Source organism: Hoplias malabaricus, chromosome 14, assembly GCF_029633855.1.
Source record: "Hoplias malabaricus isolate fHopMal1 chromosome 14, fHopMal1.hap1, whole genome shotgun sequence".
Taxonomy (NCBI): Eukaryota; Metazoa; Chordata; class Actinopteri; order Characiformes; family Erythrinidae; genus Hoplias; species Hoplias malabaricus.
In genome coordinates, this window is record NC_089813.1 from 27,530,340 (window position 1) to 27,551,596 (window position 21,257).

Consider the following 21,257-nt stretch of genomic DNA (forward strand, 5'->3'; position numbering starts at 1 on the left):
GAGACATGAAAAATGCAATCGTATAATACTACACAACTGAGACCACTTCAAGAATCGCTCCCAGTCCTGTGCTTTAACACATATCACAGTAGATAACTTCAGCAGAGCTTTTGCAGATCTGAAACACCAAGCTGGCGTTTACATAGTTTCATGTATTATAATATACGATATTTTAGTACTTTTATGTATATTGCGCCCAATGATTCCAGGTAGGCTGTGGACCCACCGCGACCCTGAACTGGATAAGCGTTTACAGATAATGAATGAATAGTGTTGCACCGATACCGATTCGGTTTCGGCACTTAAACACAGTATCGGAATCGGCTACAGAGAGCACCGATACCATAGGTGTGTTGGAAATGGCCCCTTACTCACTATTCCCTACATGTAGTACACATTTGTGGGACACTACAATTCGATCCGCTAGATGCAGATCGAATTTAAAGTTGGGGCAGATTATAAACAGACTGGGTATTTCACACTACACGACTGTTTTAGTTGATTTTTATGGAGAGTGGAAACATTTCATACACACTACACGACTGGAGATAACGCACTACACAAACCCAAACTCCCCAATCAAACACAGAACTCGCGTTTCCTAGGAGACAGATAAATACGGACAGACAAGTCGCTGCGGTTATTGTTTGCGCTGCTGTGTGTGTAAACCCACAAATGTGGATGGGAAAACATAGTCAGCGCGGTCTGTACACAACGCAGCGGGCGCTAGAGATTAGTAGAATAACACATAGTTCCACCTTAAATGGTTCAGAAATACAAGCGGTACCCGGAGCTGCGCCATTTAAGGTGAAATAGAAAATTAGAATAAAGGTGGAATAAAACCTGTAACAGCGTGTTTTGTGGCTATGTCCTACAAGTAATACTCGTTATTTGGTCGTTATTTAATACTTGTTATATTAGGTTGTGTGTGTTTACCTAGATGTAGTTTTACAACAGGAAACACAGTGACAGTTGATAAAATGAGTCAAAACAGCACCAGATATTCCTCCGCAGCAGGAATCAGAGAAGGTCTCCACTGTCAGGAGGACTGTCCTTGGTTCATCGCTAGTTTTTAACACACACCATTTCCTCAAAGCGCAATTATTTTTACATGTAGGAAGTTCATGTACTGTGCTGTTAGTTTAGAAGGCTTTGATTCGTAATACATTCACAAGTGAAAGGAACTGCACCAGAGTTCGTATAGAAGCGAACAGAGACCACCTGAGCAGGTCTGCACCTGAACGTGAACGTGAACGTTCAAACTTACTGTAACTAACTGCACTAACAAAGCAATTGCACCAGGGTTCATTTTAATCAAATAATAAAAAAAAAATATTCAAAATAAAATGATTTTTTTGCCCCCTCCAGGGTGTATTCCCACCTTGCGCCCAATGATTCCAGGTAGGCTCTGGACCCACCGCGACCCTGAACTGGATAAGTGCTTACAGATAATGAATGAATGAAAATGATTTTTTTCTCTTCTATGAAGTTATCTTCACGACAAATCAGATGAGCAAATGCTATGATGAAATTTTACATTTTTATTTTAACAACTGAAAATTTTTGTAAAGAAATATATAGAATTCAATCAAAAGACGAGTTTAGACAATGACCAATGTGTCTTTTTTGTTCTGGTACTATTTTAGTATGAAGCATTGTGATACACTTCATATATTATACTTAATATAAAATTGTGGTATCATGAATTTTACTGTATTACAGCCATCACTGGTCACTCAGTGGGAAAACTTGGACAGACAATGTAACAGACAATCACACACAAGATATTCCCAAGTCTGTAACCACATGTTCTCTTCAGATGACATCATCTATGAGCACATACTCTTGATAAGGATTAAGATGTGTGTCTAATGTCTGACTGACAGCCTGTGGAAGTGATACAGGCATTATGTGGGAAGTGGATTTTATACTATATTAAATAGGACACACACTTTCCCCCCACATAATGTAATCTAAGTATTTTCTTTCCTACGGCATCCATCCATATTTGAACTCTACCAAACAAAAACAAAAAAAAAACACAAGGTGTTTAAATTTGAGACTTCAACTAAATGTGCAATGGGCCGTAAAACTTTGGCCCTCTTCTGTCAATGATTTACCCGTCAAAAACATACAAGGCTACAAGCTTGTACTCTACCAAATTCTACATGAAGCAAAGTCAAAAAGTAACCACAACAAAGGAATTTCACTCAGTGCACAGTAGTATTTTCCTGCAAATGCAGTAAAACCAAGAAAATGCACAAAACAACATTTGATGACGGTAAAAATCAAAACCTAACGTTTCTTTTTTGTGTTTGTTTTACACCAGCTGCTCATGAGAGTGTGAGAGTGGTTCAGTGAGTGAACCAATGGAATGCCTGAAGCTGCATCTAAAAATATTATCCAAAGAAAATCTTCTAAATTCACTACTAATTTATAGTCATTAAACTTCAATATAAAAGATAAACATATCAGAAGATTAACAAGTTGTTCTGATTTTAAATAAAATGACAACATTTTCTTTAGCACTCATTAAAACCTGTCACAGTTCCTGTCCCTTCTGCTACAAAGAACTATTCCCCATTAAACCACTCTGAATGACTTAAAGGCAACATATGATGAAGAAATCACATTTTAGACTGGATTACTTGATGAGAATCATGAATGGAGAAGACAGAGAACCAACAGAAACTGGCCAAAAACCAGTGTTTCTGCTCCTTGCACCTCACCCCTGGGTACCTCCCATTTGGAGCAAAGAGGACCTCATTGCACTGAAACCAGTCGTTCTGAACAGGGCTGTTTAGACAAGGTACTGCGTTGTTGGATCCTTGTATTATTTTGAACAAAGCAAGTCATAGTTTTGAAACTTTTGGAAAAATTGGTATAACATTTCCACTTTAAATGTGAGAAATTATCTGCAAAAAAGTACAATAAAGTGTTGTTTTACTCATTTCTCTCATAAGCTAAGTGGCCAAAGGTTTACGGACCCCTGCTCATCTAATGTGTGTCCTCCTCTGCTGCAGTCACAGCTTCGACTCCTCTGCGAAGGCTTTACGCTAGACTTTGGAACACTGCATCTGTGGGGATTTGCATTCAACCACAGAAACATTAATTAATCAAGTACTGATGGTGGATTATTACAGCAGATCAACAAGACACTCCACCAAGGCTCACATCAAAAGGTTTATACCCCATAGTGTTGACATTTAACATAGAACATGGTGCTCTTAAACTCCTGCAGCTACGTTAGAATGCCCCACTTCATTTTATGCTTTCCTGTGTAGTAGCTGTGTGTGCACAACTGATGCACAATTTTATTGATAAAGGATGCACTTTAAAGTATCTGTATTCTGCACAAGATTGGACAGGGATTCTGTAAGTATTCTACACAAGGAGGTTAAGGGATTCTTTAAACAATGGTGAAATATATCTATATTTAAGCATTTTCCATTTTACTGAGAGTGCTTTTTACAGACTGAGTAAAGTGTATGTCAGTCAGGGGGGCTTCGTATCATTAATGTGGACTGATGAGAAGCCTAGGGTCCGATGTAGTACGGAGGCAAAGAATTAGGCCATTCATGCCTGCCGCTCACCAAGAGGCAGCTGGAAATATTTCAGGCATTTCAGAGTCCAGGTTGGCTAAAGCACAGAGCCGCTGTGCTGGATAATTAGAGCCGGATCCAAATCAAAGCCACACAGATCTCCATAACTACCCCACAGTGCCTCACGACTTCATACACTGCACAATACGCCCTTTCTCTCTTCCGACACTCTCTCCCAGACACACTTCTCGCTCTCTCTCTCTCTTGCACACACTGATTGTCCTCGTGCAATCCAGTGCACACTGTACACCCCATACTTCAAAACACACACCTCTACTCGGGCAAACAAGACAGAAACCACAGAATGAATCCATCTGAGACCAAATACCTCCGAAATATTAACTAAACCAACTGGCAAAGCATCTAAAGCTATTAAAAAATCATTAGGCTGCAAAAGTGGATAAAAGTGATGTAGTTACGTTTGGAGTCCTTCACAGACTTCATAGCAGACTGGAGCCGCTCCAACATGTTGATCTGATGAGTCAAGTCAAATCCGAGAGGAGATGTAAGAGAGAAGCTGACTAATTATTTAAAACTTTAGAAAATGTATAGGAAAAGAATGGTAAAGAACTTCCAGTGAAGCCGTTTCTCTGAGAGCACAGAGGCAGCCAACTCCTGCACTGACAGAGTGACACTGAAAAACAGAGCGAGGGGGAGTGGGTGAAAAGGAGAGAGGGAGGGAGGAAGAGAGGGAGGGAGGAGGTAGAATGCGAGGGAAATCATGACAGGGAATATCTGTATGTGGTGCATCTGTTTATATTCAATTTAAAAAAAGAGAATAAGGGGGAGATTTAGTATTAGTCTGAATCCTTTCAGAAGGGAATCAGCATGTGAACAGGGGTTTAACTACAAGTGTGTACACAGCACTGAGCAAAAACCAGAGAACACAAAAATGTCTTTTCATTTACAGCCAACCAGTGCCAATCAAGTGCAAATGCCTTAAGAACAAAGTATAAAACAAAACAAATGCATTTATTACAGCTTTCATTCTTCTTGAGAAACTTTTTTAAAGATTTTTTAAAGAAATCTACAGGATTATATTCCACTCCTCCAAGATTCATTGCGCTTCTTGCTCATCACTATCCAAAATACACTGAAAGATTTGTTACAACAACTACAGGTTCTTTGCTTAATTAGTTTAAATTTTGATTAGTGTCATACTATATATACATACATTTGAGTGATGAAGACTAAAAAAAGAAAATGACAGTAAAAAAAAGTAATGAAAAAAACATGAGTGTCTGTGCATGTGAGAGGGAGAGAGCGAGAGAGAGAGTTGAGAATGACTGTGTGTCAGCAGAAGTGCGTTTCATTATTTCATCACATGGCGGGAAATAGGGGATGCTTTACAATTTAGTCACTATTAGTAAAGTAATCACAATAAACTGCTCTGTTTACGTAATAAGCTTTGTGTAAAGCCGGTGGGTTATGACTGTTAAAAATGCCTTAATGCAGATGACCGAACCAAATGTGATTTGAAATGAAAATGCAGGCCGCACTGATTGCTGTATCTCGCGTCACAATATCAAATTCGCCACATGACCTTGAGGAGAATGATGGAAAACTTGCATAACAACAACTTAACCTTTAGAGGAGTGATGTCAAAGCACATGATGTCAAAGCCTAGAGATACCCCGATGCTTCCATATGATGGAGCTCCCTTTATCAGAGCACTGAGAAATGTGACCTCTGCATATACGCTGTCGTTAAACGTTCCAGTGTTCGTCCATGTGCTCCCTCATGAATCATGATTAGATTGCTAATTAAGCTTTATTTCCGAGCGCTGGCTAGTTGCACAATCGCATGACTCATAACAGCTGCATGTTTTGAGAACAATGATAAAGCCCTTCTGTTTTACTGTGAGAATAAAACCATTTGAGAAAGAGGGGGATTTACTGTTTGTTTGGGTCTGTCCAGGCCCAAACGTCTGAAATAAAGCAGGATTAGGGTGTTATTCAGGGCTACTCCCCACTAAGCCTGGTTCAAATTCACTGCTCTATGAAGGCAATCAACAGGCTCCTTTCTGCTGAATGGCTTTAGCTTTGATAGAAATTATCCCAATCTAATCTATGCAGCAAATTCCTCCTTGTTTTCCATTTCTAAATGCAGATAGAGGTCAAGAACGAAGCTGAATTGCACAAGAGAGATGGGAATAAAAAAAAAAAACAGAACAAAACAGCATACCAAAAATGCCATCAGTAATGTAGTCTTGGGTCAATCTCAATGGCCCAAATCAGTCAACAAAGTACAGTAGCACTGACGGGTTACTTGGTACATTAACACAATCTTTGAGCAAAACATCTTCCAAGTGCTCAGGAGGCTGAGGAATTTAGTTTTTCAACCGACATTTACTGTTGTTGACAAAAGTCTGGTCTAATTCTTGTCGTATCCAAGTCCCTATGTGAAAAGTACACTTTGATTACATCACTGAGGATGAACAACAGAGGTGTGAGCACTCAAGGCAACATTAAGACCCATTCTACTCAAGCACAGTTTTATTTATTGCTAAATAAAATAGTTATATTGAAAAGATTTTCAAAGCTGATTAATATTAAATGGTGAGATCTCTTCTGGAATTCAATATGTTTATGACCCTATATAAATTAAAATAAAGTATTATTCATACTTTATAAACACACACAAATGCGCACTCAAAAGATATAACATTATTTCTCTCTTCCCGTTTCTACATTCACTCTACAGGTACATTCTGTCCACTACGGTGCTTCTGGAGATTTTAAACACTGTGTCCACTCATTGTCCACTCCATTATACATGCTGAATTGTTGGTCCACCTTGTAGATGCAAAGTCAGAGACAGTAGCTCAACCCTTGCTGCACAGTTTGTACTGTTCATCCTTTATGAGTGGTCGCTGGATGCTGAACACAGGATATTGCTGGCTGGATATTTTTGGCTGCTTAACTGTTCTTAGTCCAGCAATTACACTGAGGGTTTTAAAAACTCTAGCAGCACTGCTGTGTCTGATCCACTCATACCAAAATGATTCATCAGTCTAACAAAACCTGTTCTGTGCTGGTCTGGTCGGAATCCTGACAGCTGAAGAACAGGGTGAAAGGGGACAAACAAAGTATGCAGAGCAACAAATGGACTACAGTCTGTAACTGTAGAACTACAAAGTGCTCCTGTGTGGTCAGTGGAGCTAAGAGAATGGACAGTCAGTGTAGAAACAAGGAGGTGGTCATAATGTTATGGCTGGTCAGCGCATATATAAATATAACATCCAACTGCAACATGAGTTGGCTTCAGCTGAGATCAACATAAATAAGCCAATTGTGTGCTTTAAGCCAAATCTGTCTGATAGTGGTCATGAATCCCTAAAACATGTACTCACATCCATTCTTCATATCCTGGGAGGCAATAACAAACCCAAAGCCCTCTCCTGGTCTTCTCCTCAGCTCCACCTCTAGGTTTTTGGGCGGGGCCACTCCTCTACCATCCACTGGGGCTTTGGACACTGCTCCCAGGGCAGAGTCTGATGTGCGAGACCCCTGCGTAGGCACATCCTCCACCCCCATCCAGTCTCTGGGCTCCATGGTTAGGGTCACTGGTACTGAGTCCAGAAAGCTAGTGCTCTGGACTAATGCAAGGGGCTCACCAGAGGGAGATTGTGGGGAGAGGGTGCTCTGGCTGGTTGTAGGGCCGTCTGAAGAAGGGGACGTCAAGTCTGGGGGAGCTTGGGGAGGAGGGACGGTCTTGTAGTAGTTCGGGGAGACGGGCGAGACGACAGATCCTACAGAAGAGAGGCCAGTAATGGGCATGATTATGAGAACACTCATTAGCACTCATCTTTCTGAAGACACTACACAGGGAGGGAGATGAAGTCCAACACTTCATAACACTGCAAACATATATATATTTATATATTTCAACAATAGCCAGCCAATTCTACCAGAATAAGCAGTCTTCAAGACATAATTAATTATATTAAAGGGTATATATTGTCATACATCTTGCTTACCTCCTCTGTAAACCAGTAAGACCACCTCCCCCTGTCTGGTATGCTCCTGCAGCACTCTCTGCACCTGAAAGCAGTATATACCAACATCAAATAACCCACCAGAACCAAATTACTCTTCATAAAGTAACTTAAGAGTACCTACAAAAACTATTTTCTATTTTTCACCTCAGATTAAATATGTCTTGGTTACCTTGAGGTACATTTCAGTCAATTTAACTAGCGTGTTAGCTGGTTATCAGTGGCCTGTTTACACCTGGCATTAATGTGCATTTTGCATTCGGATACTATATGGATATATTTTAACTGGATTCTGTTTACACTTATAATTAAAATGCATCCCCAACCTGAGCAGATAAAATAGGATTTTAATTTACTGAGTTAACAAGTACACAAATGCGTACATCATTTCCATTTTACTTCATCTAACAGGCTGTAAACATGGTTTCTCACCTGCTACTTAGTGTATTACATGTGCTCAAACCTCTGGAATAAATGTTTAAAAACAGGCAGTGAATCATCTGCACTGGGGGAGGAAAAGGCTGTGCTTTGCAGCCTCTGCAATTCCCTGAAGTGGTCAGCACCAGTCCAGAGGAATTTTTGGACACAACAGAGAACTTAAGATGGGAAAATATTGTGTCCAGTTTTACTGACACAGAAATCCTCTTTCCTTCGTGTACAAAATGGACATTCAAGATAATCTGTGAACAAAATCTTCCTCTCGACCAACACCTTTCCGATTGCGCATTCTGTTTACACAGAATAAAGACCACACCCAAAGTAGGTAGGGCAAGGAATGGGAAATGAGAAGTACTTGGGCTGGAGTTCTATGTGGCTTCTGCTGGTGAATACTGATGGTGGATTGCTGTCAGCAAGCTTTTCATGTTACCTGTGCGAAACTGAGACTCTGCACATCTGCACCGTTGATCTTGATGATGGCGTCCCCAGGTTGGAGGGAGGGGCACTGCCGGCGGTCCCAAACCCTCTTGACCAAAGCTAACTGTCCACCTGGGCCGCCTGCAGTCACACTGAAGCCCATTCCCCCTCCTTCACTCCTGCCCAGAGCCACAGGCAGCAGCTCACCCCCTGTACCGGCTGCAGACGAGCTGCTAGGAGACCCCAGACCACTTGGAGCAGGACGAGGGGGATTATTGGCTGGACAGCCATTAAAGCCACAGGGTGGATGTTCTGTTGGAGGGGGGACTGCGAGTGAGGTCTGGGGCATGAGAGGCCGCTGGCTGCTGGGGGCTCCAGGGTGGGCAGCCGCAGGGCCTACCTCAGGCTGAGGGAGGGGCAGAGTACCACTGGAGAGGTCACTTTCGGAAGACTTGGAGCTCTGGTGGGCCAGAGAGGGGGTCGGGAGCGTGTTGTTGTTGTAGGTGCGGATCAGGGAGGCTCTGGTTTAGCAAGAGGAAAGAAGAGACAGAGGAGAGAAAGAATCCAAAAAAAGAATAACGAAAAAATAAATATGTAGGATTAGTAAGTAAAGAAATCACACATTATAAATATATTCATTCATTCATATTCATATAAATTCATTATTCATATTGTTCCATTGACCTTTTCATAACTGTGCTGAGACTGATATATGAAACTACTATGAACAACGAAGTGCATTTTGAAACTTGACTCAATTTAAATAAATAAAAGTGTGCAAGTATGTTACCTGCGTGTGACGGCAGAGCTGACTTCAGTGTCACTGTGGCTGGAGCTCAGTCTCTTGGTCCGTGTTGGGGGCGGGTTTGGGAATACACCCACCAGCCCTACAGCCGCGCCTGCTGGGGTTCCATTGGTGATTGGGTAGGAAGGCGGAGCCGCTGCATTGCCATTAGCATCCAGGGCCTCCTTCTGCAAGCGGGGGTAGAAGCCGTTGTGAAGGGACACTGTGCGATTTAGGTTGGACAGTCCCTCTGTGGCTGGAGGCTGAGTTTGGGTCGAGCCTGGAGCCGGGTCAGAGGGAGTGGACAGACTAGTCTTTGGGCAGCCGTCGGGATTGTAAAGCATGGGGTAACCTCTCCTCAGCACCACATCCACACTGTGGCCCATAGGCACAGATTTCAGCATCTCCACCACCTCCTTATGAGACATTCCCAGCACACATGTTTCATTAATGTACACCAGGATGTCCGCTGACACAGATGGACAGAGAGAGAGAGAGATAGAGAAAATTAGTAGTGTAACTATAAATTCTATTGAAAGTGGTGATTCAACAGCATCAGTAATTAAATAATACATATGGTTATAACTGACAGTAATAATATTCTATCATGTATGTAAACATATATTTTTAATTATTATTTAAGTTTTTTTGTTATGGTTCCTTGTCACAATAAATATACTGAGAATGCAATGTTGGACATACTGAATCTAACCCCATCCATCCAGTCTAAAAGCCAGTGAGTTATAGCTGGGTCCAACAAAAGCTGTTTTTGACTGAATGATGATTTTTTTATATGTTTATACAGGTGTTGTTTTATGTTTGTTTTATTTATGGGTTTCGCTGTACTGCAGCCCAAATTTACCCAGTGTTGTCCTGTCAGTTGCTCTCCAGTGTACTGATACATACACAACAGTCATTGCTGCCATTAACCTAAAATAAAAGTTTTCAAGCGTTCCCTTACAATTATTTTATTAAGTGAGCTGAGGGATTGTGAAATGACCCCTAAAAAGGGATCGAACTGTGGAAAATAATCCCTGACGGAGAACAACAATGTGAAAAATAAAATCAGTGTGTGTGTGTGTGTGTGTGTGTGTGTGTGTATTAATACAGCACACGTGAGCAGGCAGCAGTACGTGTTGAGGATAGAGAGATTAAAACTCCAACCCATGAGGATTAAGAACAGATCAGCAGATTCAAACCATGAGACTCTACCAATCACATCTGTATAATCCATTCAGAGAGAGAGAGAGAGAGAGAGAGAGAACAGATAGACAGAGTGAATGAGAGTGAGAAAGAGAGGGGGTAAGGGAGCAGACTATTTCAGACAAAACGATGACCAGAGCCTAGCAGAGGAGATGAGAGTGAGAAGTGAAACAGAGAGGAAATGGCATGATAAGAAGAGAGATAAGAGGTTACAGAACAGGGAGAGCAAGCAACCTGATTTGAAACGATTCATTTTTTATCCATCTCTCAGTCTCACTCCATTCTTTTCATTTTTTCTGTATCCTTTCTCTTTCTACCGTGCATGCTGATAAGAAAACAGCACTGAACGCTGATAAGAATCAAATACAGGCTGGTTTTCTTTTTCTATTTCTCTCTGTCATTCCACAGAGAAAGATAATACATTATCATCTGATGCTCACATTCTTACATTGAGTGTACATTTGCACGCACGACAAAGTTAATATTTTAAAGCCATTAAATTATTATATCTGCAATTTAATATTTTAAACAATGACTGCCAACATTATCATCACCTCACGAATTGCTCCGGTTCCAACACCAACTAAACTTCAGTGTCTGTTAAAGGAGACAAACCTATGGAGAGACATTAGTCTAAAAAATACTTTACAAATGTGAAAAATGTTAATCCACAAATTGAACACAAGCCACAAATATGTTTGTTTAAATTTACATTGCATATATTTGTAAAGTCGAAGTCTCGAAATTAAAATGTTTTTGTCAATTGTTGAATCTGCGTTTGTGGATCAAGTCACTCGCGTGTTTTCCGTGACGTGCATTTGTTCGTTTCCTCTCACGTGTTTTTGGATTTTGAGACTTTCCTTTCGCATTTCACCCGACCCAAATACAAATGCAGCCTGATCCACAAATGTGGCCAGCAGGCGAACGAGCTACCGCTGGGTGGCACTGTTGTTTTAGGACGTGTGGGGCCAACCTAAATGGAGACGCATTTGTGCAACATTTTACTGTGGAGGTTTGAACAAAATGCCGCCCGAGCCGCTGAATTCAGCTTCATATCACAGACAGTGAGGAGCGGGGATCACGGGGGAACACTTTTGAAGGTGCCCTAAATGTAACTACGTTAAAGTCCAGCGGAACGCCCTGAATTTCGCTACAGACTAGGTTTGTCAAATAAAATATTTGGACGGATACAGAATGCGTCCCTGTATTTTTGAGATTGGACTGTTAAAACGGGTGATTTTGTTTCAGACAGAGGCACTCCCTCAGCCGATGTGAGGGGCAGATACCCTACAGCCCCTAAACAGAATATGCGCTTCTTATTGGTCATCACTTTTATTTAGCCAATCCGCAGCCAGAGTTAGCTGTCTATCATTTACTTCGGCAGCCAATGGAGTCACAGTCCCGCCTACAGGAGGTTGTTTTGCTGTAAAAGGAAATTCTCCCGCGAGAGGAAATGAACAAGTACACATCACAAGTGACTTGATCCACAAATTCAGATTCTACATTTTACAAATAAATTTTTAATTCCAGACTTTACAAATATATGCAATGTAAATTTAAACAAATGTATTAATTTTCACATAAAATTATGTTATATCTATGAAAACCAAAAATATGTATTTATGAACGTAACTGGATTTGTACAAAGTGCGACCGTGAGACACAGATTGTGATGTATTTATTTGTGAATAGTGAAACATATTTGTGAATTTGTAGATTAATATTTACGCATTTGTAAAGTATTTTGAGACCAACCTCTCTCCATACAAAACATTCACCCTGTGTGACAAGAGAAATTGATTTTTGTTTAGTGTATTTAGCTTTATTTATCATTAAGTTATTGTAAATAATTGAACATTTTCAGCTTTCTGATTAAATTTTATAATTTAACGGGACGGACAGTTGGACCAGTGTTACTCTTCTCAGATTGACTTTGAGTCCACCTTTTCAAATACAGTAATCCATACTACGTCTGATTGCTTTTTTCACACCGCCCTCTGGTGGTCAGTCTTGATTTTAAAATCTGGATCTAAACCACACCCCCCACACCTTCCAATTACCTATGACTCCCTGAATCACAGGGAGTATGCTTTATCTGAGACACGAGAGGCCAACTCATCTATCTGACAGAGCGAGAGTACAAGAAACAGAGACAGTGAGATGCCTATTCAGTATATTATGCCTGATCAAGCAAAAATGAACACAGCTCAGCATCCATTCCAACAGTGTCAGTGTATATACTACAGCTTTAATTGAGCCTGGAATGTTGGGTTGAGTATAAAAACCTTCCCTCTATTTTCTGCCTGTTAGAATTGAAAGCTGTGGAACATTCCTGTTATAGCCAAAGAAAATCAGGGAATTTTTCAAGTAAATGAATAATCAGATCAACGAGACTGACTTTAGTACCTGTGTTGAGGGCAGGGGGTCCTCCAGGAGTGACACTGTACACCTGCAAGAACTCTCTGGGTCGACTGCCCCCTACGATGTTGAAGCCAAAGCCCCGTGGCCCTTTGGACAGACGTGTGTGTATGGAATAGCCCTTTAGTTCAGACGGCTGGTCTGTGAATGGAGGCACTAAGAAAACGAACACACACACACACACACACAAGACAGTGAGCTGTCATGTTAGCAGATGGTATGCTTAATTCAGCGATTCATATTAATGTCCAGAGACCTGCTGCCCTGTCTGTGCTTACTGCCTTCAGGGGGGCACAGTCCAAAGGCAAATCTATAACTTTAGCGCCCTCTGCTGGTTAATAATATGTTGTACTTAATCACCTCACAGCAAGAGCATTACAGCTCCGTTCAGCACATTCCAGCACAGTTTAACAATTATTCTGCTTAAATACTCCTACGAAATCTGGCAATCACAAACCAGAACTGAATTGCACTGATTTACAACATGAATAACCCTTAATCCTAAATAAAAACTAACTTTACACATTTTGTTTAATATTTTAATAATACTTTTTAATTGTGAAGCATCTTCAACTTTGTGAAGTACTGTACAGAAACTGAATGTATTACCAATATTTACAAATTAGGCAAACTATCTCGTCTTATTATTACTTTTGTTGCTAATATTATTATATTTATGTATTTCATGATGAGTATGCCAACAGAAAATTTTGAAATAACTTGGAATTAAACTTCTCTATACTCATTTGCATTAAATGTTCAGAATGACTTCGTATCTCCTGTAAAGTTACTATTGTGTGGTATTAGTAGGGCTGTCCCGAATACCATTTTTTGGGATTCAGAGCTTCTGCTGGGATATTCGGCAAATATTCAAATACGGAGAGAGTGTCAAATACTGGGGTATATTGTCATTAATAAAATCCGATTCCAACCCCTGCTTTAATATCCCTCTCTCCAGGCTGTACCTTGGCTCAAAGCACGACTTCGTTCGCTAACCTGCTAACTAGCGCACTAACTAAGAGCACAGAGTATATACAATTTAACCAGTTTGAGTGGAGGTGCTTCGTTGCAAGTGTGTTGTTTTAGTATGGTACGCTATTTAGGTTTCATTAGCACAAAGACTTTTATGTTGATGAGCCTGAATATGGGTGGAGTGGGGAGAGCACTTTTTACAGCTGGAGCATCAATAATCACATTTATCCAAAAATATCCTAATCACAAAATTAGAAACCCAATACATACCCAATGAACAAATATCTGAATACCCGAATATTTGGGACTAGCCCTATTGTTCAGACAATCAGCTCCAAGCGCCCGCTGTAAAATTAAAACTGCACTTTGTCTCCCAGCAAGGCGCTGGTCACTGAGTCGTTCACCTACTCATGCGCTACACGGTGCCACTAAGAGCCTGGAGTGTACACAAATAAACCAGAGCTTCTTGGAGATGTTCTAATTTGAGGTGTAAAGCTGACAAAATTAACTGTAGCTTTGCCATGTAAGTGGGTTGCTGTAGCATGTTAGGCTGTTTTAGGCTTCGTTCATGAGTTGTATGCTGACAAGGCTAAATACTTGTGGAATATTCGGGGCCAGCCCTAGTATTTAGTGTGAATTCAAGTAAATCACTGTCAAAGTAAAGACTCAAGAGAGGAGGAGGAAAGGGGAAGGCTCAGATGGCAGAGAAAGTCAAGCATAAAGCAGAGAGAGTAAACCACTCTCTGGGATTTCGTTAACGTCTGTGAGGATTGACTGACTGACCGATTGATTGATTGATTTTAGGGAAAGTTTTGATTAGACACTCATCACAGGGTATACATGCGAACGCTCTGAGGGCAGGGGGTTCATACTCACACTCCGTCTTGCTGACCACCTCCTTGCTGTGTGTCCGAGGGTCCAGCCAGCTTGTCGTCTTTGAGTTATGACTGAAAATAAGCAGACACTGAAAGTTTTCCCCTCACTTTATCTTTATAACTTTATAACTCACACTGTGAATCAATCATTTTAGATTCAATTTTATCATCGGCAGAGCTGTATATATGCAATATTCCATCCAGATGCATAGATTAATTTGCATGATTGATTAATCAACCTCACTTTGCAATGTTACAACTGATTACAATAACATGTACTGAAATATTAAAAATTAAATTGGATGATGATCGTTGTGCTCCACCTGTTTTAAAATTACTATAGTGAAATACAGATTTACACAGATAATAACAAGTTAGATAAATGGCACATTTCTATTAAATCTGAGATTTATATCAGTGTTATATAAAGACTTCAGTTGTTCTCACATATAAATTCCAGTGGTATATGTTCACGTGACTCTCCTGACTGTGTTCCATAAATATCACAGTCAACAGTGTGTCATGTGTAAGACTCATTGCTTCTGGGAAAACAAAATAACATGCCCTTAACCGTCTCTCTCTCTCTCTCTCTGTTTCCCTCTCTGTCCTCTCTCTCTCCTGTCTTCCACTGTCTTCAGCTCTGACTCACTCGATGTAGTAGGGTTCTCCTGAGTCACTGAATGCCATCTCCCAGTTTTCCGGCAGTGCCACCCCACGAGCGCCGTTCTCCAATGCCAGACCCCCATCGCGAGTCCCACCCGAGTCCCAGGTCTGATTGGGGGACACAATGGTGGTGGGTGGGGCGCTGCTGGCCCCTGCTGATCCCGCTGAGAAAGAAGAAGAAACAACGTCCAGATAACACAGCCTCAGACACGACCTCTAGGACAGTCTTACGCAACAGCACCACATCAGCCAAAGGTCTTGGCACCCAGTGCTACTTTACACTTTAAATTCAGGGCTCCTCTCCAGAAGTATTACTCAATCAGTGGCTCTTATATAACATCATGTTACAAAAAAAACATTATTATCACAGTAATGTTAAAAGGCATTCTAGGACACATCTTACTGAGCCCATATGTCTCTAACTTCTTCCACTTTGACACTACAGTCCATAAACTCAACAGTGAAACATCTGAGAAATATGAACTATGAAATTCTATACAGACACCGTTTGCTTTGGATAACGGTATGGATTATTTAGGTCTGTGCTTTTTATTTCCACATTAAGTCAGTATCATTAATATAAACATTCCCACGGCCCATGAAAAAATTCCTTACTTCCAATAAAAATCGCCAGAGAAACAGCAAAATAGGAGATATGCATCTGCAATATATATATAAAAGGGTTCAGGGTAATTTTAACCAGGTTAGATTATTGATAGCTCATTATTTATGATCTTGATTAAACTCATTTAAATATCACACAATGGGAAGTTACAATAACAAAATGTAAACAATGTTGCATTAACTGAAGTCTAGATGCTTGAAATATGTTAAAGTATTTAGGCGAAAGATCTAGCTCCCTGGTACGATGACCACAAACATACACTAAAACAGGCTGCTCAAACAATAAGTGATGAGTAAAAAACTGCCAATACACTGAACTAGAATGTTTCTCAACAAGCCAACTACAAACATACCTTAACTAAAGCCAAATCACAGTATATTTCATGCCTAATAGAAAACAGAAAAGCAACCTTAGGTTAATTTAACACTGTGTCTAAACTTACTGATGGCAGTAAAGAATCCAACTCCATTATTCTTTCTGGTTTTAGTCACAATGAATTTATATTTTTCTAACCACCAAACCACACCTGTCCTTATTAATGAAGGCTTCAGTAGTCCTGAGGTGCATTCCAAGTACTTTAACCTAGTCAATGAAAATTACTTTCTTAATTTAATTAGTTAATCAAGGTCATCTTCATGTAAACTGCTTGATACACTGGAAAATCTGGTAGGTATTCAGGATGTGCCTTCTCTTGGTCCATCCATCCATCCAGTATCCACTGATTATCCGAGTCCGGGTCACGGGGGAAGCAGTCCGATTAAAGAAACCCAGACCTCCCTTTCCCCAGCCACTGCTTCAGCTTGGTCCTTTACTTTTCACACTCACACATGTCAGCAAAAACAAACAATGTCGTCTATCTAAAAAATTAAAAGACAGTCTAAAAAAATTTAAGACTGGATGACATACAACATTCTCCTGCTAAATTCAGACAAAAAGAGGTCTTACTACTTTGTCCCAATACTGAGAAACATGCGCTTGCTATTGCTGCCAATAATCTAAATAAGTTCTCAGTAATACCCAGTACCACCATTAAGGGTTGTTTTCAACTCAACCCTTCTATTTGATGACCACATATTCAACACAGTCAAATCCACCCTCATCCATTGACATAACATTGACAAAGTTCCATTATATATATATATATATATATATATATATATATATATATATATATATATATATATATATATATATATATATATAACACAACATTTATAATTTGTGTGTGTTATACCTGAGAGACCTGAGTCTTCCTCACTGTTGTCCCCCTCCTCAACAGCCTTTTCCAGGTTACTGAGGGACTTGCTGCGTGTGCGGAAGTTCCTCAACAGGTTGCGGTGCTCTTGGTAAGTGATAGGGGGGCTGTCGGGTCCAATGTGGACCGGCCTCGGTGTTCCATAGTAGTTCCCTATAAATGAAAGCAGTTGCAATAAAACCATTTAACAGACAGTTATCATTGTCAATTCATTTGTGGAATTCCAATCAGTCATAATATTGTGGTTCCCTGCTTGTTTCTACACTCAGTGTCTCAGCTCCTCTGACCATACAGGAGCATTTTGTATTTCTACATTTACAGAGAGTATCCATCTGTTGCTCTACATCAGGGGTGTCCAAATATTTTTCAAAAGGGGCCCAATGGAATCATATCAAAATTCTTAAGGGCCAGTCTCTCTTTCCAAGTATATTATTCTTAAAATTATTTATAACAGTGTATTCAAAATAAGAAAAACACAAATTTACAAAACAGTATATATTTCTGAGTTTCATTTTAGAGCATTAACTGCTGCAGGATATCAAAAGAGTGTAAAATAGTGTTTTTGTTTTTTTGTTTTTTTGCTGCAGCCATCACCAAATGTTGTTCTGTGAATTACTTTGCTGATCCAGAGAAATGAATGGTGTTTAGCTTAGTTCATTAACACAGTGATGCAATATCCTACACATCAATGCACTGCTGCCACCATCAGGTGAAAGATAAACCTGCCTAGTACCAGCAGGCCACTAATGATGTATTCTTAAAAGAGATGCAGTGGGCTGCCCGGGGGCTGGATTTTGGACACCCCTGCTCTACATCATACCACAGACCATTTGTTTAGACTTTTATATTATAGGGAAAATCTGCCATTGTGGGGAAACAGTTCTCTCCGGTTGTTTTCATTCAGAAGCTCGTCTTTTAAAGTGTAACAGTGTGTTTGAGGGAAAAAAAGAAACTGTTGTTTGTATGTTGCTGAAGTTTAACTTGTCTGTAAGTTTTTACTCACTGTTTAAATTACCACAGAAACTCATTTGTAATTCGAGTTATTTTGTTTTGTAGCACCTTCAGTAATGCACTTAGTCGTCTCGCAAGTTTGGAAACATTTCCACATTAATTGATCTGAAACAGCAAAATCAGTAAATATATCTCCCAACGGAGCAGAAAGAGAGTAATATTCTTATCTCAATCCATGCAACATTTGGGGTTCTCTACATTGCCGTTGACTGGAGAGCTAGCAATCAGTGATCTTCTGAATTTTATATAAAAATAATTGTTTTTTGATTACATTCATAATGTAATTGTAATTGTTTGATATAGAACTGGGTGGCACGGTGGTGCAGCAGGTCGTGTCGCAGTCACACAGCTCCAGGGACCTGGAGGTTGTGGGTTCGATTCCCGCTCCGGGTGGCTGTCTGTGAGGAGTTATGCGTGTTCTCCCCGTGTCCGCGTGGGTTTCCTCCGGGTGCTCCGGTTTCCTCCCACAGTCCAAAAACACACGTTGCAGGTGGATTGGCGACTCAAAAGTGTCCGTAGGTGTGAATGTGTGTGTGTGTCTGTGTTGCCCTGTGAAGGACTGGCGCCCCCTCCAGGGTGTATTCCTGCCTTGCGCCCAATGATTCCAGGTAGGCTCTGGACCCACTGCGACCCTGAACTGGATAAGTGGTTACAGATAATGAATGACATAGAACTCTTCACTATAGTTAATATCCTGAATAATTTTTGTCAGACTTTTCTCTATAGCAGAGCAATGTAAATGCCTGCTTAAACTTTAGAGATTAGCATTAGAGAATTTTTATAACCAATGGTATATAAGCATCTACTAAATGTGACAGTCCCAAAAGCTCCAGAGGAAGAAAATCCTCAATGATACTTTTAAAAGAATGTTATAAATTCACCCTTATGTTCCAAATACGTCAGATTCTTTCTCAGCGTTTTGTGCAGTCAAATGAGGTAAAACGCTCAACTTTATACTCTGCTGTCACTGTCTCTGGCCTAGATAACGCAATACTTTCAACCTATTTAAAAAGCTTAATCAGTATGCTTATGAATCTATTAAATGATATAATGTTCAAGGCAACTGACTGCAATCAGATGAAAAGCGTTAGGGAAAGCTCCAGCAAAGCTCTGGCGACTGTATATGAGCTCAGCACAGAAGAGCATGGCATGCTATAGGACTGAACATTCATAAAACTGCTGGCTTTAATTACGGCTTATAGGTAAAGCCCACCAGAGATGAGCTTTTTTCTGTATTAAGCAGAAAAATACAGGGCTGAGTGAACTAGCTTCAGCTTCCATCCTGTTTCAGAGGGATATTTAACTGCATGGTGGCCTTGTTTACAGCAGTGAGAATGAGAGACAGCAAGAGAAGAGGAGAAGGCGAGAGAGAGAGAGAGAGAGAGAGAGAGAGAGAGAGAGAGAGAGAGGAAATGGAGAACTGAATCAGGGATTATAGAGAAAATCCTCTTTTCTCCTGTGAGGAGTGATAAAAAAAATAGGAGCAGTTTAGCCTTTCAGTATGGACTTCATTGCCAGGGGAACTGGTTTACCACCCTCGCATTGGACTAGAGACAAAACGCAGAGTTTTAACAACTTATCCTTAAATACTGGTGAATGAGGATATATACCACATGAAATTTGACTTCCCCAACCCACTTTACTGCATGCATCACCATCATTTTAACCTTTATTTATTCACTAGAGGGACCCTGGGGAATCTGAGCAGATAGGTAAACTCTAATGTCATGCTTTTGCCCTCTAGGGTTAAGTGCAAAGCCAAAGAGCACTATTGTTTTCCTCTTTAAAAGGGCAAAAAAAAAACTCATAAAGCTTGACATTCTATATATTTACCAAAAGATAGCAAGGATGCATTCTTTCAACTGAGAAATAAAATTTCAGTTATTAGGTACACTACACTGTTAGGACCTTAGGTTTTCTATCAGAACACTGCCCAGAGCATCACCCTCTCTGCACCTACTTGTCCCTTTCCCATAATCCACACATACCCACATACACATGTAAAAGAAAACAGAACTCATTGGTCAAGCCTTCTACCATCGCTCTACATTCCACTTCTTACACTCCCAAACCCATTGTAGGCAGTACAAATGATAGACCAAGGCCAACATAAACATTCTGACCACTCTGTGGCCACAGAGCACCATGCTTGACTGACAGCAATGCACTTTGTTTTGTGACTCCTTGACTCCATCTGTAACAATTACTATACATTTCTGTAACGTTAGCCATAATCACCTTTCTGTGGGTTCCATGCTCACAGGATAGACTTATTTGCCCTTACACCTATCAGAACCTTGACTCTGCAACAACCCCTCGCCGATTCATGGTTTGTCCCTTCTTTTGATTATTAACTTTAATTATTAATTATCGTTACACTTATATATCGCCTTTCTAGATAACCAAGGATGCTTTACAATCCACATTGCTCAGAATGCTCAGAACACTCAATCCACACACACACTGGCGAGAAGCGGCAGCCAAACACGCACAGAAAACAAACAAACAAACAAACAAACAGCGTACTCTCAACCAGGAACGACCGTCCACCTGGAGGTCTGCATCGGGCACTAGGATTTCACCCAGTACAGAGAGCCAATCCATATCTGGGCACACACACATTCACTCACACACATGCACACTCATTAACTCACAATCCAGAACAATAATTAGAGAATCCAATTTACCTACCCTCCATGTTTTTTGGACTGTGGTAGAAAACCAGATTTTGATGACTGTTGGTAGGTATTCCACACTGATTACTGAGAACACCTAACACGTCTTGCTGTTTATGCCCATATCTATCATTTGACAATATGGCCAATGGCTGTCCCTTGTCTGTCCATTGTTCCGTGTTAAAGAGACTCACGTCTTCACACCTGTCAATTTCCCCTAACATCCAACAATTTGACTACAATAAGCAACTGTTGGCCTGTAGACTAATATGTCCCAGACATGATTATACAACATTGTACTGAGATAATCAGTAATAGTCAC

At 40.4% G+C, this 21,257-nt stretch overlaps 1 protein-coding gene across 3 annotated transcripts in view; it reads right to left on the reverse strand.

Annotated features, from left to right (window-relative positions):
- Positions 1-21,257, reverse strand: part of magixa (MAGI family member, X-linked a) — a 65,712-nt gene that overhangs the window by 18,117 nt on the left and 26,338 nt on the right. For all 3 annotated transcript variants that reach the window (XM_066644929.1, XM_066644927.1, XM_066644928.1), the window contains exons 5-12: positions 17,229-17,402; positions 15,356-15,533; positions 14,708-14,778; positions 12,848-13,015; positions 9,245-9,707; positions 8,468-8,975; positions 7,582-7,645; positions 6,955-7,353 (exon numbers count right to left, since the gene is read on the reverse strand). In XM_066644929.1, coding sequence (XP_066501026.1) covers positions 6,955-7,353; positions 7,582-7,645; positions 8,468-8,975; positions 9,245-9,707; positions 12,848-13,015; positions 14,708-14,778; positions 15,356-15,533; positions 17,229-17,402 — 2,025 coding nt within the window. The remainder of the gene's footprint in view (positions 1-6,954; positions 7,354-7,581; positions 7,646-8,467; positions 8,976-9,244; positions 9,708-12,847; positions 13,016-14,707; positions 14,779-15,355; positions 15,534-17,228; positions 17,403-21,257) is intronic.